A 24162-nucleotide genomic window follows, 5' to 3' on the forward strand; every position below is an offset into this window, starting at 1 on the left:
TTTGTATCTGTATATTTAAAGTGGGTTTCTTGTAAGCAACTTGCTTTTTTATCTAATCTGATGGTCTCTGCCATTTAATTGTCATATTTGGACCAGGAGTCAGCCATCTGTAGCCCACAAGCCAAATCCAGCCACCACCTGCTTTTATTTTAAAAGTTTTATTGGAACACAGCCAAGCCCATTTATCTACATATTGTCTGTAGCTACAGTTATATGACAGTGGCAGAGTCTGCCAACCCCTGGTTTAGACCATTTATATTTAATGTGATTATTGATATGGTTGAGTTTAAAACAACCATGTTGCTGTATGTTTTTATTCATCTCATGTGTTCTTTTTTCCCCTTTTTCCTTTTTTTCTTCCTTCTTTTGGATTAATTGGGTATTTTTCATAATTCCATTTGATCTTCTTTGTTGGCTTGTCAGCTATATCTCTCTTTTTGTTGTTTTAGTGATTGCTATTAGAGCTGTCAGAAAATAACGACAAGGAATGACCCTGGAATTCCTTTATTCTCTTACCCTGAGTTTGTCTACCAAAATGTTTCCTTTCTGGATCCTTTTAAATTAAGTTGTATATGTCATAGCCTTATTCCCCTTTATACTCTACAGAAAAGAAAGATAGTGTAGATAGGGACTTTTGTTTGCCTATGTGTGATTAGCCAAAATAGATTTCTTATATATGATTTAGATTGAGAGTAGAATTGCATTTTTAGGAATATCCACCTGTAAGGTACATTTGGTGATTAATTCATTATTTTGAACCTTTTTGTTTTTGGTATGTGGGCCTCTCACTGTTGTGGCCTCTCCCGTTGCAGAGCACAGGCTCCAGACACACAGGCTCAGCGGCCATGGTTCACGGGCCTAGCCGCTCTGGGGCATGTGGGATCTTCCCGGACCGGGGCATGAACCCGTGTTCCCTGCATCGGCAGGCACTCTCAACCACTGCGCCACCAGGGAAGCCCTTGAATCATTTTTTAAAATGATAATTATTGAGATACTCTAATGTAAAGGTCTGTGTCTCTGCAGGCAACCATTAATATCGTTTTTGACCGAGTTGGGAAAACTGATCCAGTCACAAGAGGCATTGAGATCACTGTGAATTATCTGGGGATCCAATTTGATGTAAGAGTTGTATCAAAATCATTGTTTGTTATGTTTCTTTCTATTTTATCTGCTCTAAATTACAATTCTTTAGATTCTAACTCCTTATTCTAGGTACTTGCTTCTGCTTTCATTCTTCTCTCCTCTATATTTTGGCATATTCATATGGCAAATTCATAAAGGGCATAAAACCATAAGTAACAACTGGCAATTATTATTGTCATGGATAGTGATTATTTCTGTAGTTCCTCCTCTTCTTCTCTGTAGCAGCTACCACTTACCAGCTTCTCCGTAACAAATATTCAAATACTTCTCTCTGTGATACTTGATGACATCTTTAAACATAATGCACCTTTGATTCCTCTGGTAGAAAATTAAATACTAATTAGTGTTTTTGTGTTAGAACTAAAATGATTTCTGCTATAAAACTTTAACTGTATCAATTAATTCACGTGCGTTTTGAGCTAAAAATGTTAACTGTCACCTGTGCACAAAGGTGTTTTTAATCAACTTTCTACATGTTTTATAATACTACTGTTATTAAACACACTCTTGTCCCAATTTAAGTTTAATGTCTTTATTTGTAGAATAGTATATTTTCCAGGCATATATATAGCCAATGATTCTAGCTGATTAGCACTTTGATAATAAGACCAATGTCATGTTCTTAGTCCTGATGAGTGCCATTTAGCTGTGCTATGATCCTGGCCACAGACTGCATGCTACCCCCAGCCAGCCATCTCAGCTGGACGTGCCCCTGGTAGCTGGATAAAATGAAAATACACCAGAGCAAATTGAGCTCCAGTCCTTGAGAAACAGCTCAAAGCACACATTTTTTTGATGATAGATCAATAGTGTATCCTTTTTCATGTGAAAGAGCATGGTATCTTTCCTTCAAGTAGTGTATAAATTATACGGTAAAGTATGCTTTGCTCTTTTTTCACATGTGTTTTCCTCTTTTAAATTTTTTTACTGGGGTGAGTTTTTAGAAATGTCCTTATCAGTGCTTTGAGGCTAGCTGCTGTGTATGTATATGTATTCCATCTATAACTCATCTATATACATACTTCCCGTTTCATAATTCTGAATAACATCTCTTAGATGTTAGCAATGCAGCTCCCCCTCAGATGCTTTTCAACCCTGAATCAAGCACAGGGTATCACAGCTTCCTCTCACTCTGAAGCAATCCAAGAGAAGAAGAACGTATCATCATGTGATTCAGATGAAGGTCAGCTATTTCCTAGATTATAGCTGAGAATGTCTACATATTCTTTTATTATAAGAAGAAAAGTTTCTTATAGTTTTGGGTGATCAGCGAACTGTCATTCAACAATATTAAAAATTATCAGGCTGCTATTTAGTTTCCTTTTAATTCATGCCTTTCACTTGAAGCTGTGTTATTAGCTTTGTGTTTCTTCTCGTTATTAGAGTTATTTTCATCACTTCATTGCACTTGCTTTCTTCTGTCCTTAAGTTTTAAGTCTGCTAGTTAAGATATCCACTGCAGTCTTCCTGTACATGTTTTTGCTGCCACTTACTTGCTAATGAAGTTCCCTCTCACAGCTACATAAGTGATAAGAATGCATCTTCTTAGCTTTCCCATCTCTCTGAACAGAGATTTAACAAATATTTTTCCTTCCTATTGTGTTGACAGGTGAAGTTCTGGTCCCAACACATTTCCTTCATTCTGGTTGGAATAATCATTGTCACGTCTATCAGAGGACTGCTGATCACTCTTACCAAGGTAGGTTGTATCACAGAGTTTAAAAGTACTAATTTAATTACATGTGGCACTGTGAGATGATTTTACCTAATTAACATTTCTGCCTTCTGAGATCTTAAACAACAGTCGCAAATATTCAAAAGACATAAAACAGAATAAAAGAAAAAGTTAAACTAATACATAAGTTGATGATGATGTATTTACATCATACACCAATCAGATAAGTACAGTTAGTTACCAAAGGTCATAGAATGAGATAACAGTCTGTTTCATTCACTGATGTGTCACCAGCATCTAGAACAGAACGTGGCACATACCTACTGAGCAGGTATTTGGAATGAATAAATGAGATAGTATTTGAGGTTAGAAGAATAACTGTGAGAGTTGCTTGTAAGGAGGATATGGAAGTAGGAGAAGCAGAATGTTCAGCTATTTTCTGATCAACATAGGAAGGCTTCATGGAGCTGGAAGGTAAATCCTCTCTGGTAGAAGAGGTAGAGATTTCAAAATCCAAGAATTGTTTGAATGAAAGGAGAGAAGAGGTTGGGAGGGGAGAAGGGATTACCAAGCATCTAGCACAATTTTAGGAAGAGCTCAGGAGCCTAGTAACAATTTCAAGGGCTTGGAGTGGCCTGGAGTAATTTGTTTTAATGATTTATAATGATGTTAAAATCATATGTATCACATAGTTTCTGATAAGGCAGAATCCTCTCATGTTATAATACCTAAAACCACCAACTTACCCATATAGGAAAGTAATACTGGATCCTTTTGGGGCAATCTATTTAAATATCTTATTTATAACCTTAATCATATGAATGGTTCTATACAGGATTGTGGCATGGAAGAGACATTTTTAATTAAATGTTAACTGTACTACTTAATGTTTTTGACACAGGAATCTAGCAGTACTGTATAAATTCATCTCTCCTCCCTTTCTTGACAGTTCTTTTATGCCATATCCAGCAGTAAGTCCTCCAATGTCATTGTCCTGCTATTAGCACAGATAATGGTAAGTTTAATGAACTAGCTTTATGTGTACAGCTGTAAAATGCCAGAAATGTGTTCTATACTTTTAAATATTTTAACAATGCGCTGGGACTTGTCTGTCACTACATTCAAAGGGACTTCTTGATTAATCTGACTTACAGGGCATGTACTTTGTCTCCTCTGTGCTGCTGATCCGAATGAGCATGCCTCTGGAGTACCGCACCATAGTCACCGAAGTCCTTGGAGAGCTACAGTTCAACTTCTATCACCGTTGGTTTGATGTCATCTTCCTGGTCAGTGCTCTCTCCAGCATACTCTTCCTCTATTTGGCCCACAAACAGGCACCAGAGAAGCATATGGCACCTTGAACTCATGCCTATTATAGACTGTTACAGGCCAGTGGTGTCAGAATTTGGATATAAGAGGGAAAAAATGGAGGGGACCAGGGCCTAACATTTTTTAAACAAACAAAATGCTGTGGTAGCATATTCTACCTCCAGCTTACACCTTCCTCCTCAGATGATACTGTGATCATGAGTAGCATCAGCTACTCATGATCACAGAAATGAGAGAGAGAAGTAACTCAAGTTAGTACTCAGCCAAGAGCACCCTGTTTGGGTTTGAGGCTGGTGCAGTATGCTGGGTGGTGGGACTGGACAGAGCCAAGAAACTAAGGGGAGAAAATACACTGGAATTCTGGGCTAAGAGAGATCTAAGGTAGCTGGGCCAAACACATGAGATTCTGTTCAAGTCAAGGATCACATGGAAAAGGTTATGACGTTCCCTTGAGATTGACTATCATTAAAATCAGAGATTGTTAACACTTTGGACTTAGCATCATTTTATCAAGGATAGCTTGGTTAAAAAGTTATGCTTGTGTGATCTAATATGAGTTGGCATCCCACCCTTCCTCCCCAACCACTGTCCCCTTAAAATAACCAAGATGTTATCTGTCCTGGGGAATGAATGGTATGCAACTGAACTAGAGTCTACCAAGAGAGACTTCAAAGTATGTCATTTTTCTTGATTTCCTTTCAACTTATTATTTAAAAGTGAATTACTCTAAATTCAAGTCAGTGATGATATCTCATTTTTTCTTTTCATCTGCCCCTCGTGCTGTGGGGTAAAACAATGAATAATTGTTAACTGGAATAAGTCACTTTCCTACAACTCAATTTCTTCATCTGTAAAAGGAAGCTGTTGGAAAATTTGTAGAACACTCAGATACGCAATTTAAGAAAATCCTGAATTTTATTACCAGGAAGTCTCTTTTTATTACTAAGATCTTATTCTGAGTTTTTTTGTGTTTTGGGTTTCTAGAGGCAACATGAAGGTTTAAGCATAAAAAGTTTACCAAAAACAAAAGCACTATTAAGGTTACATCATCAGCTAATAGGCAAAATTTAAACATATTCAAAAGGCATTTTTAATGGCATTTATTTTAGCAACAACAACATTCTTACAAAGGATAATTTTAATAGGCTTATCTGCTCAGATACTTTAATTAGCAGTTCTCACATATACAAATTTATAAATCATCTTTGGTGCTCTAGGAACCTACAGAAGAGATAACAGCATACAGAGAAATGTAGTTAAGTTGAAGCTTGAAAGAAATCAGATGAAAAGCATCTGGCTCCTGCCTTAACTTTTCCTAAGTTGACCATAAATACCAAAAAGCTATCTGCAGTAGCCGCCCCTAAAACAGATGACAACAGAAGACAATCACACATGACAAACTGGTTTCCAGAGGAGTTCTTCTCTAACAGACAGTAAACTGGTGGTAGCTCATTCCTTAGGAGAGGATTCCTATTAAATACCCAGAAACAGCTATCAGCCAAAGCTATTGCTTGTTCTCATCACATCTCTGTATCTTCAGAATTGGAAGAAGAATGAGAGGCTGTACTGTGGGCCTGTCCAAAAGAAAACAAAGGATCTGTAAGTGGTAAGAGTGTGAACATCAGGAGGTGGATGATCTATTCTAGAGTTGCATGACTTAAATCAGGGAGTAGAGTCACTCACTAGAAGCCAGGTGACCTGAATTCTATACTTGGCTTTGTTTCCAGTTTGCTGTTTGACACTAACACATTTCTTAATGTCCACATATATATAATTTCTTTTCTATAAAGTTAGCATAGTACTATAATGACTTACTGTAGAGTTATTATAGAATTTTTTAAAGACACCTAGAATACAAAGTCAATGACTATCATGTATGCTATGGTCTGCAAGTCTGTGTCTCCCTAAAATGGGTAAAGTTGAAATCCTGTTCCCCAGGGTGATGTTATTAGGAGGTAGGGCCTTTGGGAGGTGATTAAGTCATAAGAGCAGAGCTCTCATGATTGAGATTAGTGCCCTTATAAAAGAGGCCTCCCAGAATTCCACAGCCCCTTCTTCCACGTGAAGGCGCAGCCAGAAGTCAGCAGTCTGCAACCTGGAAGATGTCCTTCACCAGACACTGAATCTGTCAGTGCCGTGATCTTGGACTTCCCAGCCTCGAGAACTGTGAGAAATAAATGTTTCTTGTTTATAAGCCAACCAGTCTATGCTGTTTTGTTTAGCAGCCCAAACAGACTAAGACAGCATGTATTCATTAAAAATGAGTATTTGTTTTTTATATTACCAATCAATAGAAATAATGTAACAGAAAGAATATAAAACTTTTAGAGTCTTGGCTTTGCCATACATTTTCTTTATGAACTTAGGTCAGTTTACTTTTGGACCTCAAGTTCACCTGTGAAAAGAAATTGAGACTTACCAAGGAATTTATCTAATCCAAATACATATGGAATAATGCTTTACTCTTCCCCAGTAATAAAACTTGAATATCTGCCAATTATTTTAAAAACAAGACTGTCACTAACCATCACCATTCATTTTCATGCTTACCATGAAGCAGGCACTGCTCAAAGCACTTTAACAGTCTTAATTAATATAATCCTGATAACAATCTGACAAATTATCCTTGTTTTATAGGTGGGGAAACTGAGGCACGGAGAATAAATCCATTTACCCAAGGCTGATAAACGGTAGATCCAGAATTTGTACATAGTCTGATTCATTTTCTTCTGGTGGTTCCCATTATAATTTTGATAAGTTACCATCAACTCCATGCTATGAAAAGTAAGATGTTTGCTGTTCTTATACCATCTCCTCTCTACCACGATAAATAAATTTTCTAGTTCTCTTTACACTGTCATTTTCTAGTATTTTAGGAAATCTATGGTAAACATAGACACATGGTGCACTTATTAAGGACTTTACCAGACTCTGGTTAGTTAGATCACTAAAAGAAATGTATCACCACTCACTCGTTCTTTTGCCGTGTGCGAGTCTTGCTCTGCTTCCTCCGGCGTTCCTTCTTCGGGATCAGGGGCGTCATCCAGTGGATTAGCCATGGAGGAAACAATAGGGATTTTCTTAGCCTGGAAATAATCATAGGCCTTCTTTCCACAGACTAAGAGTATGACATTCTTGCCACTGCTTTGGATTCTGTCCACCACCTTCTCATAGGGCTCATCCAGTACGTTCACTCCATTCACTTCAATGATGACATCCTCATCCTCTAGCCCAGCCAGGTCAGCAGGGCCACCTTTCTGTACCTGTGGGCAGAGGTTCTGAGTTATCACTTCCAAACACAGATAACAGAATGTTAGACTAGCTATTCTTCAGAGGAGAGATGAGGACATTGAGAATTTATTCTTAATCATGTTATTATTTCTCCTTGAGGTATGGTGCTCTATTGCTTTTCTCCTTATGAAAGCTACAACTTCCGTACTCAAATGAGTAGTGTCACAGTGGTTGAATATCATATGTTTTCTGGGTTGAAGGCATTAGATTTCATAGGTCTGCCTTCTTTGTTCCCAGCTTGAGAGCTGTAGAGATAGTCTTCTCACTGTCAGTCCCTGCAGGGTAGGGGCATTATGCCAAATGCACAGAAGCAAACAAGTATCACTCCCAGAATCATTAGTGACTGTCACCACAGTCATGTCAACTCACTCTGTTTATAGTATTTGACTTGAAAGTATCTATAGAGACAATTAGGTGGAACAGATGTTTAAGAAATGAAAGATGTGAGTTTAGGATGTACTAGTACCTGTCTTAAAGGGCACAAGACCATAACAGCATTTATTTGAACCCACGTGAGACCCTCAGTGTAAGCCTGCAATGTAACCTTTTTACTGAGCCATCGGTGAGTGGGAGAAACTGGGACTCTCCTAATTGTGACTGTTCGTTGGGCTGCCGGAACCAGATCACCATACCTCTTTGACGAATGAGCCTGGCTGACCCCGAATCGCATTTAAGTGAAAGCCATAGCCATCTTCACCTTTGACCAGCCTGCAGAGTTTGGGCTTATGATCTACTTCCTCCGTAGTATCTGGGCTTGAGACGTCCAGAGGAGCAGGAGTAGGAACTGGAGCCTCCTTGACAGACCCATTAGGCAGTTCTTGATTTTGATAGTAGAGTAATGGAGAAAAGCCAGCCTTTTGAAAGTAAAGGGGAAAAAAAACCCATTAACTGTAAGTATGAGGAGTTACACTTTATTAAATGTGCTGGTTTAATTTATAAGGTATCCTCCATATTCCACTCCTCTTCCAGATACATCTGGCTGTGGGCTGTAAAATTTCTCTACTACCCCAAACAGAAAAGGAAGATTGAGCTTGGCTATAGAGTAATGAGTGTAAACATGTAAACAAATGTAAATATATATAAAATAAAAGCAGTATAGAATGTTGTACAAGGATCCAAAAATAAGTCTAACAGAACTGCCAGTTTATTCCGATTCCATGATAGTGAGCGAGTCACCGAACAAACCATAGGCAATCTCCCTGTTAGGAGATTATAGACATTCGGTGACTTGCCCAGTACCTCATGCAGAGCAGGTTCACCTGGCCCTTCCCCTTCACTGGTCTTCAGAACTCTTCAGAGCTCCTTAAACACATTAGAGAAAGTGAAACATGAGACATTATTTTTACCACTATTTGAATTACATGCAGTAATTACTTGGGGGAGGGGGTAGAGGAGGTTGGCAATCATGCGATCACATATGGTAACCAAAGTCAATTGCAATCATTTGCTCCTTGCTTCCCCCACTCCCCCTCCAGTCCTGTATCTGCTGTACTCAATTTTTTTTTACTATTTATTGTAGGCATTAGCTGACACTTCTGTTAAGCCAGACTCCTCACTATCTTTAAATGCTTCTAATCCATCCCAACTCCCAGACTATCCATGTGAAGAAGGCAGTGATGGTCTCAAATATAAAAGAGGCAGAGAACAGGAAACATATGACTGGTTTGTGTTACAGAATGAAGAGTTTAGCTGAGTGTGGGTTTTAGTTGAGAGAATTAAAAGGGTATATTTGAGTATAGTAAGATCTTGGATCAGTAGTTAAATTATTGCCCTCAAGCGTCCAGGACATTTGTTAGGCAATTAGTAGAAAATCAAGCAATTGAAGGTGAGTACGTGTGCTCTGCCCCAAATCATACTGTTCAGCAACTTGGATAAAACTGGATTTGGGGTCCTGGTGTCATCTGTCTTACTAACCCCAAGACCACATCTTCCTTTCTTATCAAGAGTAGCACCAGCACAGAACCTGCTAGTTACCCAATTCAGCTAACTTCAGACCTCTCAATGATATACTTGCAAATCTTACCACATTTCTTTCTCTTTAAAATGTGGAAAATTGGGGGCTTCCCTGGTGGCACAGTGGTTAAGAATCTGCCTGCCAATGCAGGGGACACAGGTTCAAGCTCTGGTCCAGGAAGATCCCACGTGCTGCGGAGCAACTAAACCCGTGCGCCACAACTACTAAGCCCTTGTGCCACGATTACTGAAGCCCATGGGCCTAGAGCCCGTGCTCTGCAACAAGAGAAGCCACCGCAATGAGAAACCCACGCACCACAACAAAGAGTAGCCCCTGCTGGCCGCAGCTAGAGAAAGCCCATGTGCAGCAATGAAGACCCAATGCAACCAAAAGTAAATAAATAAATTTATAATTTAAAAAAATGTGGAAAATTGGGAGTACCCTGGTGGCATAGTGGTTAAGAATCCGCCTGCCAATGCAGGGGACATGGGTTCAATCCCTGGTCCAGGAAGATCCCACATGCCGTGGAGCAACTAAGCCCATGCGCCACAACTACAGAGCCTGCCTTCTAGAGCCTGCAAGCCACAACTACTGAAGCCCGTGTGCCTAGAGCCCGTGCTCTGCAACAAGAGAAGCCACCGCAATGAGAAGCCTGTGACCCACAATGAAGAGTAGCCCCCGCTCGCCGCAGCTAGAGAAAGCCCGTGCACAGCAACAAAGACCCAATGCAGCCAAAGATAAATAAATTTTAAAAATAAAATAGAATGTGGAAAATTGTCAGAGTGACTCATCACATGCAAAAATACCACTGATGTCACTACCCAAACAAGCAAATCAACTGTATCTGACAGTAGCAGCTAATCTTGAGGCAGAAGACAGTAACATTAAACACTTAATGAGTTTTTACTCATTCTTCACTCAAATATTTGGGTGTCTAGTATGTGCCAGGAACTGTTTTAGGTGTTTGTTTTATTCAATGATATATGTCAAAGATCCAACCACCTCCCACCTACCCATCTATGGAACTTACTTTGGGGTGGGGGGGGTAGTGAAGAGGGAGGAAGAAAATGGCAACAAGCATCTTTTTAGGTCCACTCTCTCTCATTAATGAAAACATTAAAATTATAGTTCGGTCATGCTGTCATAAGTTTAGGTGGCATTGAAAAGGACTTGATGCCAGAATTCCCTTTACAACAGCTACAGCAGTGACCTTCTGACTTCTGTTTGATTTTTTCCACCAACTGGGAGCTCCCTGCTCTGCAGAGCTTGTTCCTGGCAGCTTCAGTTGTCCTTAAGCCAAAAGCTATCTCCCTGTGCCTTCTCTATTAGGTCAAGCTGTGCCCCATAGAACACCTCAAAAATAAGTCTACTTCCTGCATGTAATAGCCTTCCAAATTCATTAGATAGATATAGATAAATAGTATATAGATATATAATATATATATATAACATTTTAAAAATCCATTCATCTGTCAGTGGACACTTGTGTTGATTACATCTTTTGGCTATTGTGACTTAATTTGTGGCCTAACATATTGTCTGTTCTGGAGAATATCCCTTGTGCACTTGAGAAGAATGTGTATTCTGTTGTTGGATAGAGTGTATGTCTGTTAGATCTAGCTAGTTTGTGTTGTTCAAGTCCTCTAGTTCCTTACTTCTGTCTGGTTGTTCTATCCAGTATTGAGAGTGGGATATTGAAGTCTCCAACTATTATTGTAGAACTGTATTTCTCTTTTCAATTTTGTCAATTTTTGCTTCATATATTTTCCCAGCTTTAATGAAGTATAATTGACAAATAAAATTGTATATATTCAAGGTGTACACATGATTTGCTAGACATATACATTGTGAAATGATTACCACAATCAAGTTAAATTAACACACCCATCACCTAACATAGTTACCATTTAGCCTTTCAAATTCTTGAAGATGTTCTTTCTTCCCCAAAGTCTATACTTATTCAAGCGAAATATTCACGTAGTGTCTTAGGAAACCTCTGCCCTGGTTACCTTTCTTGACACTGGCCTTAAAGTGAGGTTCTCAGAACTGGACACAATGTTGATTTAACAAACATTTATATGTGCCAGCAGGCATTATTCTGAATGCTCTAAATATTAACTCATTTAACACTCATAGCCAACCTTCACTGTAGCTACGCCCATTTTACAATGAAAGAAACAGGCACAGGGAGGGTAACTTACCCAAGATTACATTACTGGTAATTTCAGGTATAGTCTGAGCAACTCAGTACAGTAATACTACCATCTCCAGAAGCTAAGTGTCAATTAATGTAACCTTAAATTGCATTTTTTGGATAGGGGCAGAGTGTCACCAAGACAAGTGTCTTGAAATATCTAATCAAAATGTGCTGAGAGGGATTATGGCATAATAAAACCTGCATTCACACACCGGCTTCAGTCTGCTAAGCTGTGTGACTTTCACCAATCATCACTTAGTCTCTCTAAGTTCCATTTTTTTCATCTAAAAAGGGGGCTAGTACTACCACCACCTCTCATAATATTCCTCCCTCTATATCACTTATACACCTTTGGATGCTTCTATTATTGCATATCACATAGAACAAGTTCATCTTTGTTCATTTTTGTGACCAACACCCAGCAAGGCAAATGGTGCCTTAGGAGGCCCCCAAATGTCTGCTAAGCTGGAGTGAACCTCAGTTCTTGTGACAAAAGTTTTATAAAAACCTTAAAATGTGCAGATAATAGCTGTTGTGATTAGAGGAAATAAGGTTAGTTTGACACCAGTTGGTCTTGGTGAATCTGTGTTTCTACTCCCTTGCTAAGGGCTTATAAACTGTTTAATAATCCTTTCTAGGCTTTTATATGGGATTGATAGAATGTATTGGTCTATAGTTGAAAATCCAATTATTCCCTATTTGGGAAAGTTAGGGCTACATCTGCTTATTTCCAGGCTATTGTTCATAGGTTTTTCCCAGGTCACCAAGAGAAATTCTGCAGTTATATTTGCAAATTCTTTCAAAATCTTGAATCTAAGGACTTAAAACTCATGTACCAATCACTTGGCATTCTCTTATCTCTACCAATTTGAGTTTCAATGCAGCCTTTATGATGATTTTATGCCCCTTCCAGTATGAAGATCAAAGTGGTAACTTAGCCAAAGTTTGAGGGCATGACTGAAGGGACCCAACCTTAATTCATGAACGTGCGGCCTTGTATTACTTACCAGTTTATATATGTTTTCCGTCTCTTTGTCCACCACCAACAATGAAGTCTGGTCTCCACCCTTTTTAATCATTTCCACCACACTGTCATGATCGAGGGACTCCACAGACTCGCCGTTGACAGCAACCACCAGGTCATTGTTCTTCAAGCCAGCCTTCTCTGCTGGACTTCCGGAATCTATGTCCTTAACGATTTGACCTACTCCCCCCACACCAAAAAAAAATTAATAAAATTATCAGAAAGACCACTAAAAAACAAACAGGGGGATTTCTGCTGGAACCTAAGGCCCTTATAAAGTAGATATAAAAGGCATGCTGAGTACAACTCCTGTCCTTCCCACTGGCACCCTAGGATGTCTATACACATCCTATCCAGCCTCATTCTTTGGTCAGAACTCATTCCAAGAAAAAACACAGCCATTAATAATGAAAGGGTTTAGGGGCTTCCCTGGTGACGCAGTGGTTGAGTGTCCACCTGCCAATGCAGGGGACGCGGGTTCGTGCCCCGGTCCGGGAAGATCCCACATGCCGCGGAGCGGCTGGGCCCGTGAGCCATGGCCGCTGAGCCTGCGCGTCCGGAGCCTGTGCTCCGCAACGGGAGAGGCCACAACAGAGAGAGGCCCGCGTACCGCAAAAACAAAACAAAACAAAAAATAATAGTAATGATGAAAGGGTTTTAAAGAATGTTGTTACTAAAAGTGTTTGGGATTCAATCTTAACAAAATAGCATGCTCAGCAGTAAGAAGGGTCAGCAAGGTCCCAGGAAGTCAGTGTGCATACTTGTATCTGTACATCTTATGTAGAAGTTGGCGTAAAGAAAAAAGGGGGAAGGGAAGAATGATGAACAAAACCAAAGAATTCAGACCCTAGGAAACCCATGCTGGCATTTTAGTAGCAGTTGGGCAAATTAAGTTGTGAACGCGTTTGTGTGTGCATGCCACAAGGATGTGTCTTTAGCCTTATTCTCGTGACTTAAACTATCTTCACCAGATGCCTCCAGATCTCTCACACTTTTTTTTGTCCTTCACTCAGTTTTAACAAGCTCCAGTTTCACTTTTCCAGCTAGCTGCTTGGTGTCTCCAACTGGATATCCCATAGATTCCTCCAATGTAATGTATTCAAACCAAAAATCATCTTGGCCCGTCTCCCTCATCTTGGTCACCTGTTAGTGGGAGCACCATCTCCCCAGGCACTGACACTTAGCAACTGATTCTTCCTCAGCATCCACTCCCCATGTCTAATCAGCCAAGTCCTTCAGTGCTACCTTAATATTTTTACACATCTCCTCTTCTTGAGTCCTAGATCCCCTCTACCTGAAATTCTACCTAAACTGCCACAGCACCTTACCAGTTGCTCTCCCTATCCTTAATGCTCACCTTCTCCAATGCAGACCTGCCTCCAGATTCATCCTGATGCAACGTCTGACCGAGTCACTCCCCAGGGCAACAGCATGAACATGGGTTTTGGAACTAAACAGACCTGAATTTGACCCTAGCTGTACCACAACTAACTGACCTTATAGAAATTATCCTATCTTCTTCATGTCCTCAATTTCAGCAATTCTTGCGGAATTATTAGGAGTAATTGAGATGTGTAAAGCCCCCGAGACACTGTAGGCTTAATTTTTCTTCTCTTTCACACTGTTCAAAAAACTTAACTCCCCACTGACTATAGAAACAAGTCCAAACTCCTCAACACGCACTAAAGGTCCATCGATTCTCGCCAGCCAACCTTTCTAACTTGGTTTTCTGTGCTACACATTAGATGCCAATAAAACTGTGCCTGTGTTTTCCTGCTTTATTCACACAATCCTGTCTTCATGGACTGGCCTTCCTGTCCCCACTCCATCAACTTGCCCAAATTCTATTCATACTACGAAGCCTGAGCTCAAGTGCTGCCTTTACTAAGAGGCCTCCCAGTACATTTTTAGTGAGGAAAACTTGCTCCAACATTGAATCTCCACAGCATTTTATCTGCCCTGTATTAAGGTGCTTCTCACCATCTATCTTCAGTTATGGACACACATGTCTTATCTCCTCTACTAAACAAGAGTCTTCTTGACTGAAGAATTCTTGTCTGATTCACTTGATATTCTCAAGGGCCCTGAGGATGGTTTTACATTATATGAACCAAATTAATGTTTCATAAATTAATATAAATATATGATTAAAAGAAAATAGCAACTTCTGGGTGAATGACAGTTCACATGGCCTGAACCTACATTTTTTTTAATGTATTCAGCTTCTGTAGGAGGACCTTAGTTCTTTCCTTATTGGATTACAAGGAACCAGAAAGACTCCTGGTTCTCTTCAAGTCCCAGATCCCAACCCACACCTCTGCCTCAGATCTAGGGGTGTGTTGGAGCTGCCTCACACCAGCTCATGAAAACACTTCTCAACTTTGCATTCTGTAACAGCATGTTGGTGGCTTGAAATCAGACATGGTGGGAGTATTTACACCACAAAAAACAACACATGCTACAAATTAGGGCTTTTTTTTTTTCCAGAGAGCCAATTTACCAGCATACTACTGCCCAGATCCAAAATTCTGCCTTATAATTCTGCTGTGGAAACCTAGGGATGCCCACCATCAGGCCCCCATATGCATGGAGTTAAACTGACCCAGCTGTGCTTTCTAGTTTCTTACTACTTCCTTCATGAATCTGATGGGGGTTTGGGGGCCTAATGGAACTCTGGAGTCAGACTGGGATGAGGAATTGGATGGTTACACTGCCAGGTTTTCTGCTCTTCTAGTGCCTTACCTTTCTGTTCTGGGCCTGCCCTCAGATAGAAACCATAGCCATTGCTCCCCTTCTTCATCTCCACAACCCGGGGATGGTGGGGTAGCAGTTTCAAACTGGCTGTTTCTCTCTTGAATTTTATCTTCTGCTCACTATGGTGCTTGTCAGTTTCTTTGTCCACCAGCAGGAACATGATGCGGCTTCCGGACTTCTTCACCTGCAACAACATACACAGGTGAGGACCAACATCAATCTTCAAGAATGATGCTGGGAAATAGTGAAGTTTCTGTATCAAGGCACACAGTCTATAGATTCAACAGGAAATATGAGATGTGAGGCCTGAGTTTAAGCTGTAATACTATTTTCTACCACCTCACTGGTCTTTATCTATCTTCCCTCATACAGTTGTTGTTTTTCACCTTCTTAAATATGACCTCACCCATACAGATGCTAACTGAACCCAAGTGAAAGCTGTGTACCCAGAAAGGTACATAGATGAAGACTAGGAAAGGAGTTTGGAAAACAAAGTAAAGGTCTACTTTGAAAGATCCTTCTACCAAGAGAAGATAAAGTTGGTCAATTTTCAAGGTTCCATATGACCCCAAAGGAAAACTTCTGACAGACTTCCCTGGTGGTGCAGTGGTTAGGAATCTGCCTGCCATTGCAGGGAACACAGGTTCGAGCCCTGGTCCGGGAAGATCCCACATATCACGGAGCAACTAAGCCCACGAGCCACAACTACTGAGCCCGCATGCCACAACTACCGAAGCCCGCGCACCTAGAGCCCACGCTCTGCAACAAGAGAAACCACCGCACACCGCAACAAAGAGTAGCCCCCAGTCGCCGCAACTAGGGAAAGCCCACGCGCAGCAACGAAGACTCAATGCAGCCCAAAATAAATAAATAAATTTATTTTTAAATTTTATAAATAAATAAATTTATTTTTAAAAAAACCTCTGAGTGTTTTCCATGTGTCATGGAACCATGCTAGACATAAGATTTGGGATATAACAGGTCTTCAAATACTCCCCATGTGTAGCTCAATATTCATCACCACACTGGTTATCTTCCAACTTGTATTAAAACATTTTAGTAACATTGGATCAACATTCACCTTATTATAACTTTAGAGGGGGATTCCAACCCCCCTCTAAATTGGAATTAATTCCGATCAATTACAAATAAGAGCCAAAAGATAAAGTTAATGGTTCTTTAGAACACTTTTCTTCAAGATAACATGAAACTAGCAAAGGCCTTATTCCAAAACCCTATATTAACACTTTATACAACTAGTGAGTCTGTTTGCTCTTAAGACAAAGGGTTAGCTTCCCATTATTATAGTCCTCCCATCATAAACTACCATTCCTGTCTTCCTGTCACTTCCAATGAGAGCAGAGTGAAAGATACGGTAAGAAAAGTACTCCTTTGGGATATACCTTTTCAACCACCTCCTCATGGGTGGCATCCTCTACATTCTCTCCATTCACTTCAATCAAGTGATCATCAGCCAGGACTCCTGCTTTCATAGCCACACCTTGAGGTTTTATATCAGTCATGCACACTCCCTTTTTACCTGAAAGAGGGTAGGAGGTGAACAAGCATCACAACTCCCATTACACAGAAAGTCCAACAGCAAAGGGTTTTCTCCCAGTAATACAAAATTAGAACTTCGAATTTTAGGGCTAACTCAAATAGACTTTGGCTTCTGATCTGGAATGACAATTAGAGCTCATAGTGCAAAGCTTGACAGAGCCACTACTCAGTTGGTTTTTGTTGATTTGAATAGGATTTCTGAGCCCAACTAAATGCAAAGAAGCAATCTCAGGTGGCACTGGTTTCTTGAAGCAGAAAGTACCAAATCATGCCCACACTGCATCACTGTGTCATACTCCCTTTCTTTGCATTTGTAGAATTAGAAGGCGTCTGCTCCATTCTGTCCTCTTTAATTAATGCTATCACCAACCACCACATCAAGTGGAGTGAATAAATCTCACTGATGCAGGCTAAAGAGGGCAGAGGCACAGGAGGAGAGGAAAGAATCCACACAGTCATTGTGTATTAGTAGGTGGTATGATTTAGGTGCTTCTTAAAGAAATGCTGTCAATTCTTTCAAGATATTAATATATCAGCCTAGGCAAAAGGTAGTTTCATAATGACTACATAAACAATTTTCAAAGAATAACAGTAATTTACACTCTGCTTCCTTAAATACTTAACATTTCTCCTGTTACCTTGTTATGTATTTGTCATGAAGAAAAAATTTTCTTCATAAAGCTAACCTAAACCATTCACCATGGACATTACACAAAGGCCAAATGAGTAGAGTCTGAATTACAATTTCTTTTTCTTTTTCCTTTTCTTTTTTTTTTTTTTACCATTTTACTGATAACCAACCTCTGAGAAATGCCAAGCTTTCCTTGACCACCTACATCACTGTGTTTTAATAACTGACAAACTTGAGAAATACCTCTTATAGCTAGTTTATTTCCCTTGCTACAGGTTAAATAAGCCTTGGACACTATTTTACGTTTACTATTGGTCTGCTGTTTAGCACTTACCAAATTATGACCCACTATCAGTACCTCTGCAATACCAGAAAGAACAGGGAAGGAGCAACATTAGAGGTGGAACCAAAAGGCTAACACAGTTATGGTTCCAACCTCAATCCCAGTGGAATCATTAGAAAACCATGGTCAACTGAGCATGGGTCAGCCTGCAGCTCTGAAATTCTAGAAACAGAACTTCTAGTGCTTTCTGATGGTTGGGATTTCTCAAATCACTGTACCTCTCAGCTAGAGGTCAGGAAGTCACCTCAGAGCTTAGCCACAGCTGAGGGTACTATTTAAATGCCACAGGAGGGTGGGGGTTTTTGCAGTGTCCTCAGCAACTATAACAGTGGCTGATACATAAATAGGTACTCAAGAATTTTTTGAATAAGTGACTACCTGGGCATTCTGAGAGATGAAAAGAGATATCATTCTAATTCAAGAGTGGCTATCATGGAGAACCTCCCTTCTCTTGCCTCTTTTTCTCCATTCTCCCCTCCGTCTTTACCCACAAAGAAGCATCAACCCTCTAACTCTCTGGCTTCAAAGGCTCAGCCTGACAAACACTGGGGGACCAGAGTGCCCAGTGTCCCCCACACAGTGCTGCTGTCCAATGTCCTGATCCCTCTTTGCACAACTGTGCAAAGCAAGGGAAAGGCCAGGGAGGGAAAGGGAGAGAGAGGCTGCTGTTGGATCTCCATAGCAACTGAAAATTAGTCAAAGCAGTCATTAACAGATAACAGTATCTTTCTTTGGAAAGCTGTTTGTCCCTGCCCCACCCTCAAGCTCACCTTGGACAGTTTTCAGAGAGAAGCCATAGCTACTCCCTTCCTTCACCAGGTAGCAGAGCCGTGGCTGCGTCCAAGTCTGTGCTTCTCCATTCATCACAGAGGGCAGCTTCTTATCATTCAAACTCAACTCCTGACTTTGACTCAACTCTTTCAAATCTACTTGTTTTTTCATAGCTTTCTCATAAGAATCCCCGTCCAGGACCAGTAAAGTCACTGAATTCCCACTTTTTCTGACCAGATCCACAACCTAGGAGGAAGAAAGAAAAAGATTAACTTTAACCAATAACCCTCTATCAACCACTGGGGTGAGGGCCGGGGGAGGGTTCACCATCTGGCTCATTATCTGGCCCTGGAGATTCTACTAGCTGACCCCTGACACCCGAAGAGTTAGCAGATCTTGCCCCAGCCATCTCTGCCCAGGCCCCTCCCAAGATCCAGGTACAGATTAGGCTGGGCCTCTAGCACTACTGTAATCTAGAGTATAGCCCAACCCTAGCCCAGGGGACTTTTACTAGGACTGGTCCTTTCCAGGGACGAATGCTGCCCTAGAGCACATCAGGTCCTCCTGGGTCTATGGAGACAGCATAGTACAGTGAAAAGAGCACCCACTTAGAGGCAGACAGAATTGGGGTAAGGTCAGACCCTCCCCCATGTTCTCTACATGAACACATTAGCAAGCTAAGGTAACTGAGCCTCCACTTCCTCATCTATGAAATAGTAATATGAACCTCATGAGTTGTGGTGGGGATTTAACAAAATAATCAGCAAGGGTTACATTGGGTCTGCTAAACATTAAAAAGATCCCTTTTGCAGCCCTGTGGACAAAGGATCGGGAAGACCGGTGAAGAGGCTCTTGCAGAGACCCGGGGTGGGGGGGTTAAGATACTCCTTAATTAATCAATTACCTTATTTAAGGTAACCGTTAGTAACTAAGGGTAAGCTCATGGCAGTCAATATGGAGAAAAGTCATGTTTTAGAAGGAGAACGGCCTCTCCACAGGGCTTGCTGATGAATATGAAATTGCCTAGTATAGTTCCTTTCATGTAGCAAATATGCAATGCATATTAGACCTGACACTATTCAAACCTAGGAATAATTTTTACAGTTCTTGGTTAATCATGGGAGACTTGATTAGCCAGCAGAATATAGCCATAACGGTGTCCTGCCTTGCCAGTGGCAGCCAAGAAGGCTCCACTGACCCCCAAAACTAGAATCAGCAGAGATGTGGGAGCTGAAGAGATCCTAAAAGCAGAAGAACCCCAAATGTCCCATTTACCTGCGTATGCTCTTTCTTGTCCACAAAGACACCATTGATCCTAAGAACTCTGTCTCCATCCTGGAGACCTGCCTTCTCTGCTGGGCTACCCTTCTCAACCACCCGGACCAGGTGGCCATCAGTGTCCTTCTCAATTCTCAGGGAGAAGCCATAGCTTTGCCCTTCCTGTTTAGACAGCTTGCATTCTCGGGGGTTGAAGGTGGAGGCCATTTCTGTGATGAAAAACAAATAGGTAAATCCACAAGACAGAAAATCTAACTGGGGTGAGAAATCTGTCCTCCATCTCCTATACCTCTATTCTTCTGTCACACCAAATCCAGACTGTTCAGGTAGCAACATTCGGGGTATAGGAAGCCATCTTCCAGGACTTGCTAGTGACTTCCAAATCTATTTCTCCCCAAAGATGACCTTTCACTTGAATTTCAGACCCATGTATTCGGCTAGGTACTGGACAGAGATGCTTCCGTTTCAATAGCTCCAAAACCAAATTCCCCTTTGCCCCCTGACCAAAAGAAATTAGTTCCAAATACATTACCTAAAAATCTTAAGAAAATCCAAGTCCACTTTCATTTAAATATTTGAAGAGCTTGCCAAGTTCTGGGCATTGAAGATAAATCTGTGGACAAGACAGACCTATACTTTGCCTCTCATATCAGGAAGAACATGTTTCTACAGAAACATGTGATGAATGATCTACTAGGGAAGAATAGAGTGATAAGGGAGAATATAACAGAGTGTCTTGGGAGTAGGGAATGGGGTGGGAAGAATTAAGAACGGCTTCCTGGAGAAATGACTTTTCCAAGACCTTCAGGTCTTGGAATTAGTAGGAGTGGTGAGGTGAGACAAGATAAGGAAGACCTCAAACAATTAAAAATCAGAGAAGCCAGGCCTGAGAGCTGACCTGGTACATTGGAAACAGATAGAAAAGTGGTTTCTAGGACGCTGAAGTTCTAGTCAGAAGAGAGTAGGGATGCCCGACAGAGAGAGGATTCCCGCTGCCACGTCAGATTTCTCCCTCCTGAAGCGCTTCCATTTCCACCCATCCTGTCCCTCCTTTCACCCCATTGCAAGAGCAAGGCTCTGGGCCACAGGAGGAGGAATGGAAAAGTGTGAAAACCAACAGCTTGGGGCCCTGGCACCCAGTCATTAAGGGTCAGATTCCTGCTAGGCACAGGGAACTATATTCAATATCCTGTGATAAAACATAATGGAAAAGAATATGAAAAATATGTATAGGGCTTCCCTGGTGGCGCAGTGGTTGAGAGTCCGCCTGGTGATGCAGGGGACACGGGTTCGTGCCCCGGTCCGGGAAAATCCCACATGCCGCGGAGCGGCTGGGCCCGTGAGCCATGGCCGCTGAGCCTGCGCGTCCGGAGCCTGTGCTCCGCAACGGGAGAGGCCACAACAGTGAGAGGCCCACGTACCGCAAAAAAAAAAAAAAAAAAATGTATAACTGAATCACTTTGCTGTACAGCAGAAATTAACACAACATTGTAAATCAACTATACTTCAATAAAATTTTTTTAAAAAAGATTCCTGCCAGGGGCCCCCAACCCCTCCTGGCTTAAGCAGTTGAGAATAGCAGCCAAGAACTGCTGGTGTAGAGCAGAGGCCCGAGAACAGTAGGCTAGAGTCTGCTGGTTAAACTGCCTGCACGGCAAGCCATCATGCTCCCCTCGTCACAGCTCCCTCCAGTAACTCAGAATAAACCATCCATTTCTCCTGGAGGGACAAGAGCAGATGACCGCACAAGGTATGGGGGTGGAGGGCGGAAGAGAGACAACAAAGTGCTCCAGGCTCCCTAGAAGCCACGCCATGGTGATTGGAGATGGCCATCTCAGACTTCTGTGCCCACAGAAACATACAGTACAAATGGGGCAGAAAGACTCCCACGGCCTGATCCCTTGGCTATTGCACTTGCTCTCAGCGGAGTCTGGCAGCCAAGCCACCAGGGGCATGAATGACTAAGAAGCCAAGGAAACAAGAAATAAATAGACAACGTTTCCACACTAGTCTATATAAAATAGATAACTAACAAGAACCTACTGTATAGCACAGGGAGCTCTACTCAATACTCTGTAGTGGCCTATATGGGAAAAGAATCAAAAAAAAAGAGTGGATATATGTATATGTAAAACTGATTCACTTTTGTTGTACACCCGAAACTAACACAACAGTGTAAATCAACTATACTCCAATAAAATTTTTTTTAATAAGAAAATAAATAGACAATGTTTCAAGTAATCTCTTATGAGCGTCTGAGGCCTAAGCTCACCCCAGTGAGGATCAAGGGCAGAGAAAAGTGAAAACAAAGTCACCACGATCACCATCCACACCTGGGAGAGCATTGCAGCTCTGCCTTATCATGACCAACCGCCAGGAAGATGCTGCTTTGGGAGGAAAGGGGGAAAGTAGGGAGCTAGGGGAGAAGAGGGCAGCGCCAGAGTGGGGTTTCCTCACATGCAGGAACCTGTGTGTGGCCCCTCTGACTCTGACCCATGACTTTTTTTTCTGCTGATCATCCAGCCTGCATGCATTCTGTTTTCCAACTGGAATTCACATCTATGTCCAAACTTACCCCTAGATCCCTATCAGCTCTCAATTTCATAGGCCTGAAAAGCCTTGAAGGGAAAAAAATAAAAGCTGTCTGAAATTGGGAAGTATCAATAATTATAGAGAAACCTCATCCAAATCCTACAAAATTCGAAACATGCCCTTAAAATTCTTCAAAATAAGGGCCATTAGATGCTATGTTTTCATCAAGAGATGAGTCTGTTTCTTATCAGCGTATGAATGCTCATTTCTAAGCTCATTTCTACCCACCCCTACAATTCAGCCATCTCACACTCTGCAATGGCAGCCACAGGATCTTACTCTTTTTCTCAGGGATGGAAGATGAATCCTCCTTGCTCGTAGGGCGTTCCAGTGTTTGGGGAGGGAAGGGACAAAGTTTTCCTGTATCTCAATAGAGACCTGAAAGTCTGATATACAAAGAAACACAAATCCCTGTTTCTGGGCAAAATCTCAAGTTGTTTGTGTGTTTCTTTCTTTCTTTAAAGTTTCAAACAGCCAGACAGTAACCACTCAGATGTGCACTTATGTCTTTGAAGCCTCAGGTGCTCGAGGTCAGAGTTTCTTTTCACATCTATGTTTGAAGCACAGAGAATTAGAGCTAGTCCACAACGATAAAAATACTGATAGAAATGCTACCACTCTGGGTGGGAAACAGCTGCTGTCCCCAGGCCCAGATTATGTCCTTCCACCCTCTCTGCTCTTCCCACAATTCAGCCACTAAAGGATTAATGCTGCCCCCCACACCAAACTGATGAAATATTTAATGCCTTCAACTGTACCAATAGAGAAAGCTGATCAAAACCCCCAAAGCTTGGCCTTACATAGGGCCCTGAAACTATTTGTTTCCTGTGCCATCTTGTAGAGAGACAGTTCAACTAGGAATCAAGAGGGCTGGGCTCTGGTCCAGCTCCAGTCCTGGGTTTGTGTAGTCCACAGCCTGGTTTACACTGGCCCCTAAATCAGGGCTGGCATCAGTCACTTTAGCAAGACTCTGTCACTGCTCCATGATAAGGATGCCTGGAACTCTGGAACACAGGCCCTAACTAGGAAGGATCTCTGTATTTAAGGATACTGTTTCCTGTTTCTTCCTCCTTTTCTTACAAATCAAAACCACAGTAAGATATCACCTCACACCTGTCAGAATGGCTACCATCAAAAAGACCACAATTAACAAATGTTGATGAGGATGTGGAGAAAAGGGAACCCCTCGTACACTTGTTATGGGAATGTAAATGGATGCAGCCACTATGGAAAACAGTACGGAGGTTCCTCAAAAAATTAAAAATAGAACTACCATATGATTCAGCAATTCCACTCCTAGGTATATATCCAAAGAAAATGAAAATACTAATTTGAAAAGACACACACCCCAATGTTCATAGCAGCATTATTTACAATAGCCAAGATATGGAAGCAACACAAGTGTCCATCAACAGATGAATGGATAAAGAAGATGTGATACACACACACACACACACACACACACACACACACACACACACACACAATGGAACACTACTCAGCCATAAAAAAGAATGAAATTTAGCCATTTGCAACAACATGGATGGACTTGGAGGGTACTGTGCTTAGTGAAATAAGTCAGACAGAGAAAGACAAATACTGTATATTATCACTTATATG

At 41.3% G+C, this 24162-nt stretch overlaps 2 protein-coding genes across 8 annotated transcripts in view; one reads left to right on the top strand and one right to left on the bottom strand.

The window, feature by feature from the left end:
- Positions 1-6998, top strand: part of GPR89A (G protein-coupled receptor 89A) — a 47015-nt gene extending 40017 nt beyond the window's left edge. For 2 of the 6 annotated variants that reach the window (XM_059048135.1, XM_067034792.1), the window contains 4 exons: positions 1024-1119; positions 2753-2842; positions 3768-3833; positions 3973-4634. In XM_059048135.1, coding sequence (XP_058904118.1) covers positions 1024-1119; positions 2753-2842; positions 3768-3833; positions 3973-4179 — 459 coding nt within the window. In that variant the 3' untranslated portion in view covers positions 4180-4634. Of the gene's footprint in view, positions 1-1023; positions 1120-2752; positions 2843-3767; positions 3834-3972; positions 4635-5687; positions 5830-6214; positions 6345-6784 lie in introns of those variants that run through there. The other 4 variants (XR_010840795.1, XM_067034756.1, XM_059048145.2 and 1 more) reach the window with 4 other exon arrangements.
- PDZK1 (PDZ domain containing 1) overlaps positions 5047-24162 on the bottom strand; it is a 47350-nt gene continuing 28234 nt past the window's right edge. Inside the window, exons 2-9 of one of the 2 annotated variants that reach the window (XM_059048114.2) lie at positions 19948-20159; positions 18672-18918; positions 16771-16907; positions 15356-15551; positions 12597-12793; positions 8071-8292; positions 7120-7410; positions 5047-5721 (exon numbers count right to left, since the gene is read on the bottom strand). In XM_059048114.2, the coding sequence (XP_058904097.1) occupies positions 5668-5721; positions 7120-7410; positions 8071-8292; positions 12597-12793; positions 15356-15551; positions 16771-16907; positions 18672-18918; positions 19948-20157 (1554 nt within the window). In that variant the 5' untranslated portion in view covers positions 20158-20159 and the 3' untranslated portion in view covers positions 5047-5667. Of the gene's footprint in view, positions 5722-7119; positions 7411-8070; positions 8293-12596; positions 12794-15355; positions 15552-16770; positions 16908-18671; positions 18919-19947; positions 20160-24162 lie in introns of those variants that run through there. The other variant, XM_067034734.1, reaches the window with a different exon arrangement.

The sequence above is a fragment of the Kogia breviceps genome, chromosome 1 (genome assembly GCF_026419965.1).
Source record: "Kogia breviceps isolate mKogBre1 chromosome 1, mKogBre1 haplotype 1, whole genome shotgun sequence".
NCBI classification, from domain to species: domain Eukaryota; kingdom Metazoa; phylum Chordata; class Mammalia; order Artiodactyla; family Physeteridae; genus Kogia; species Kogia breviceps.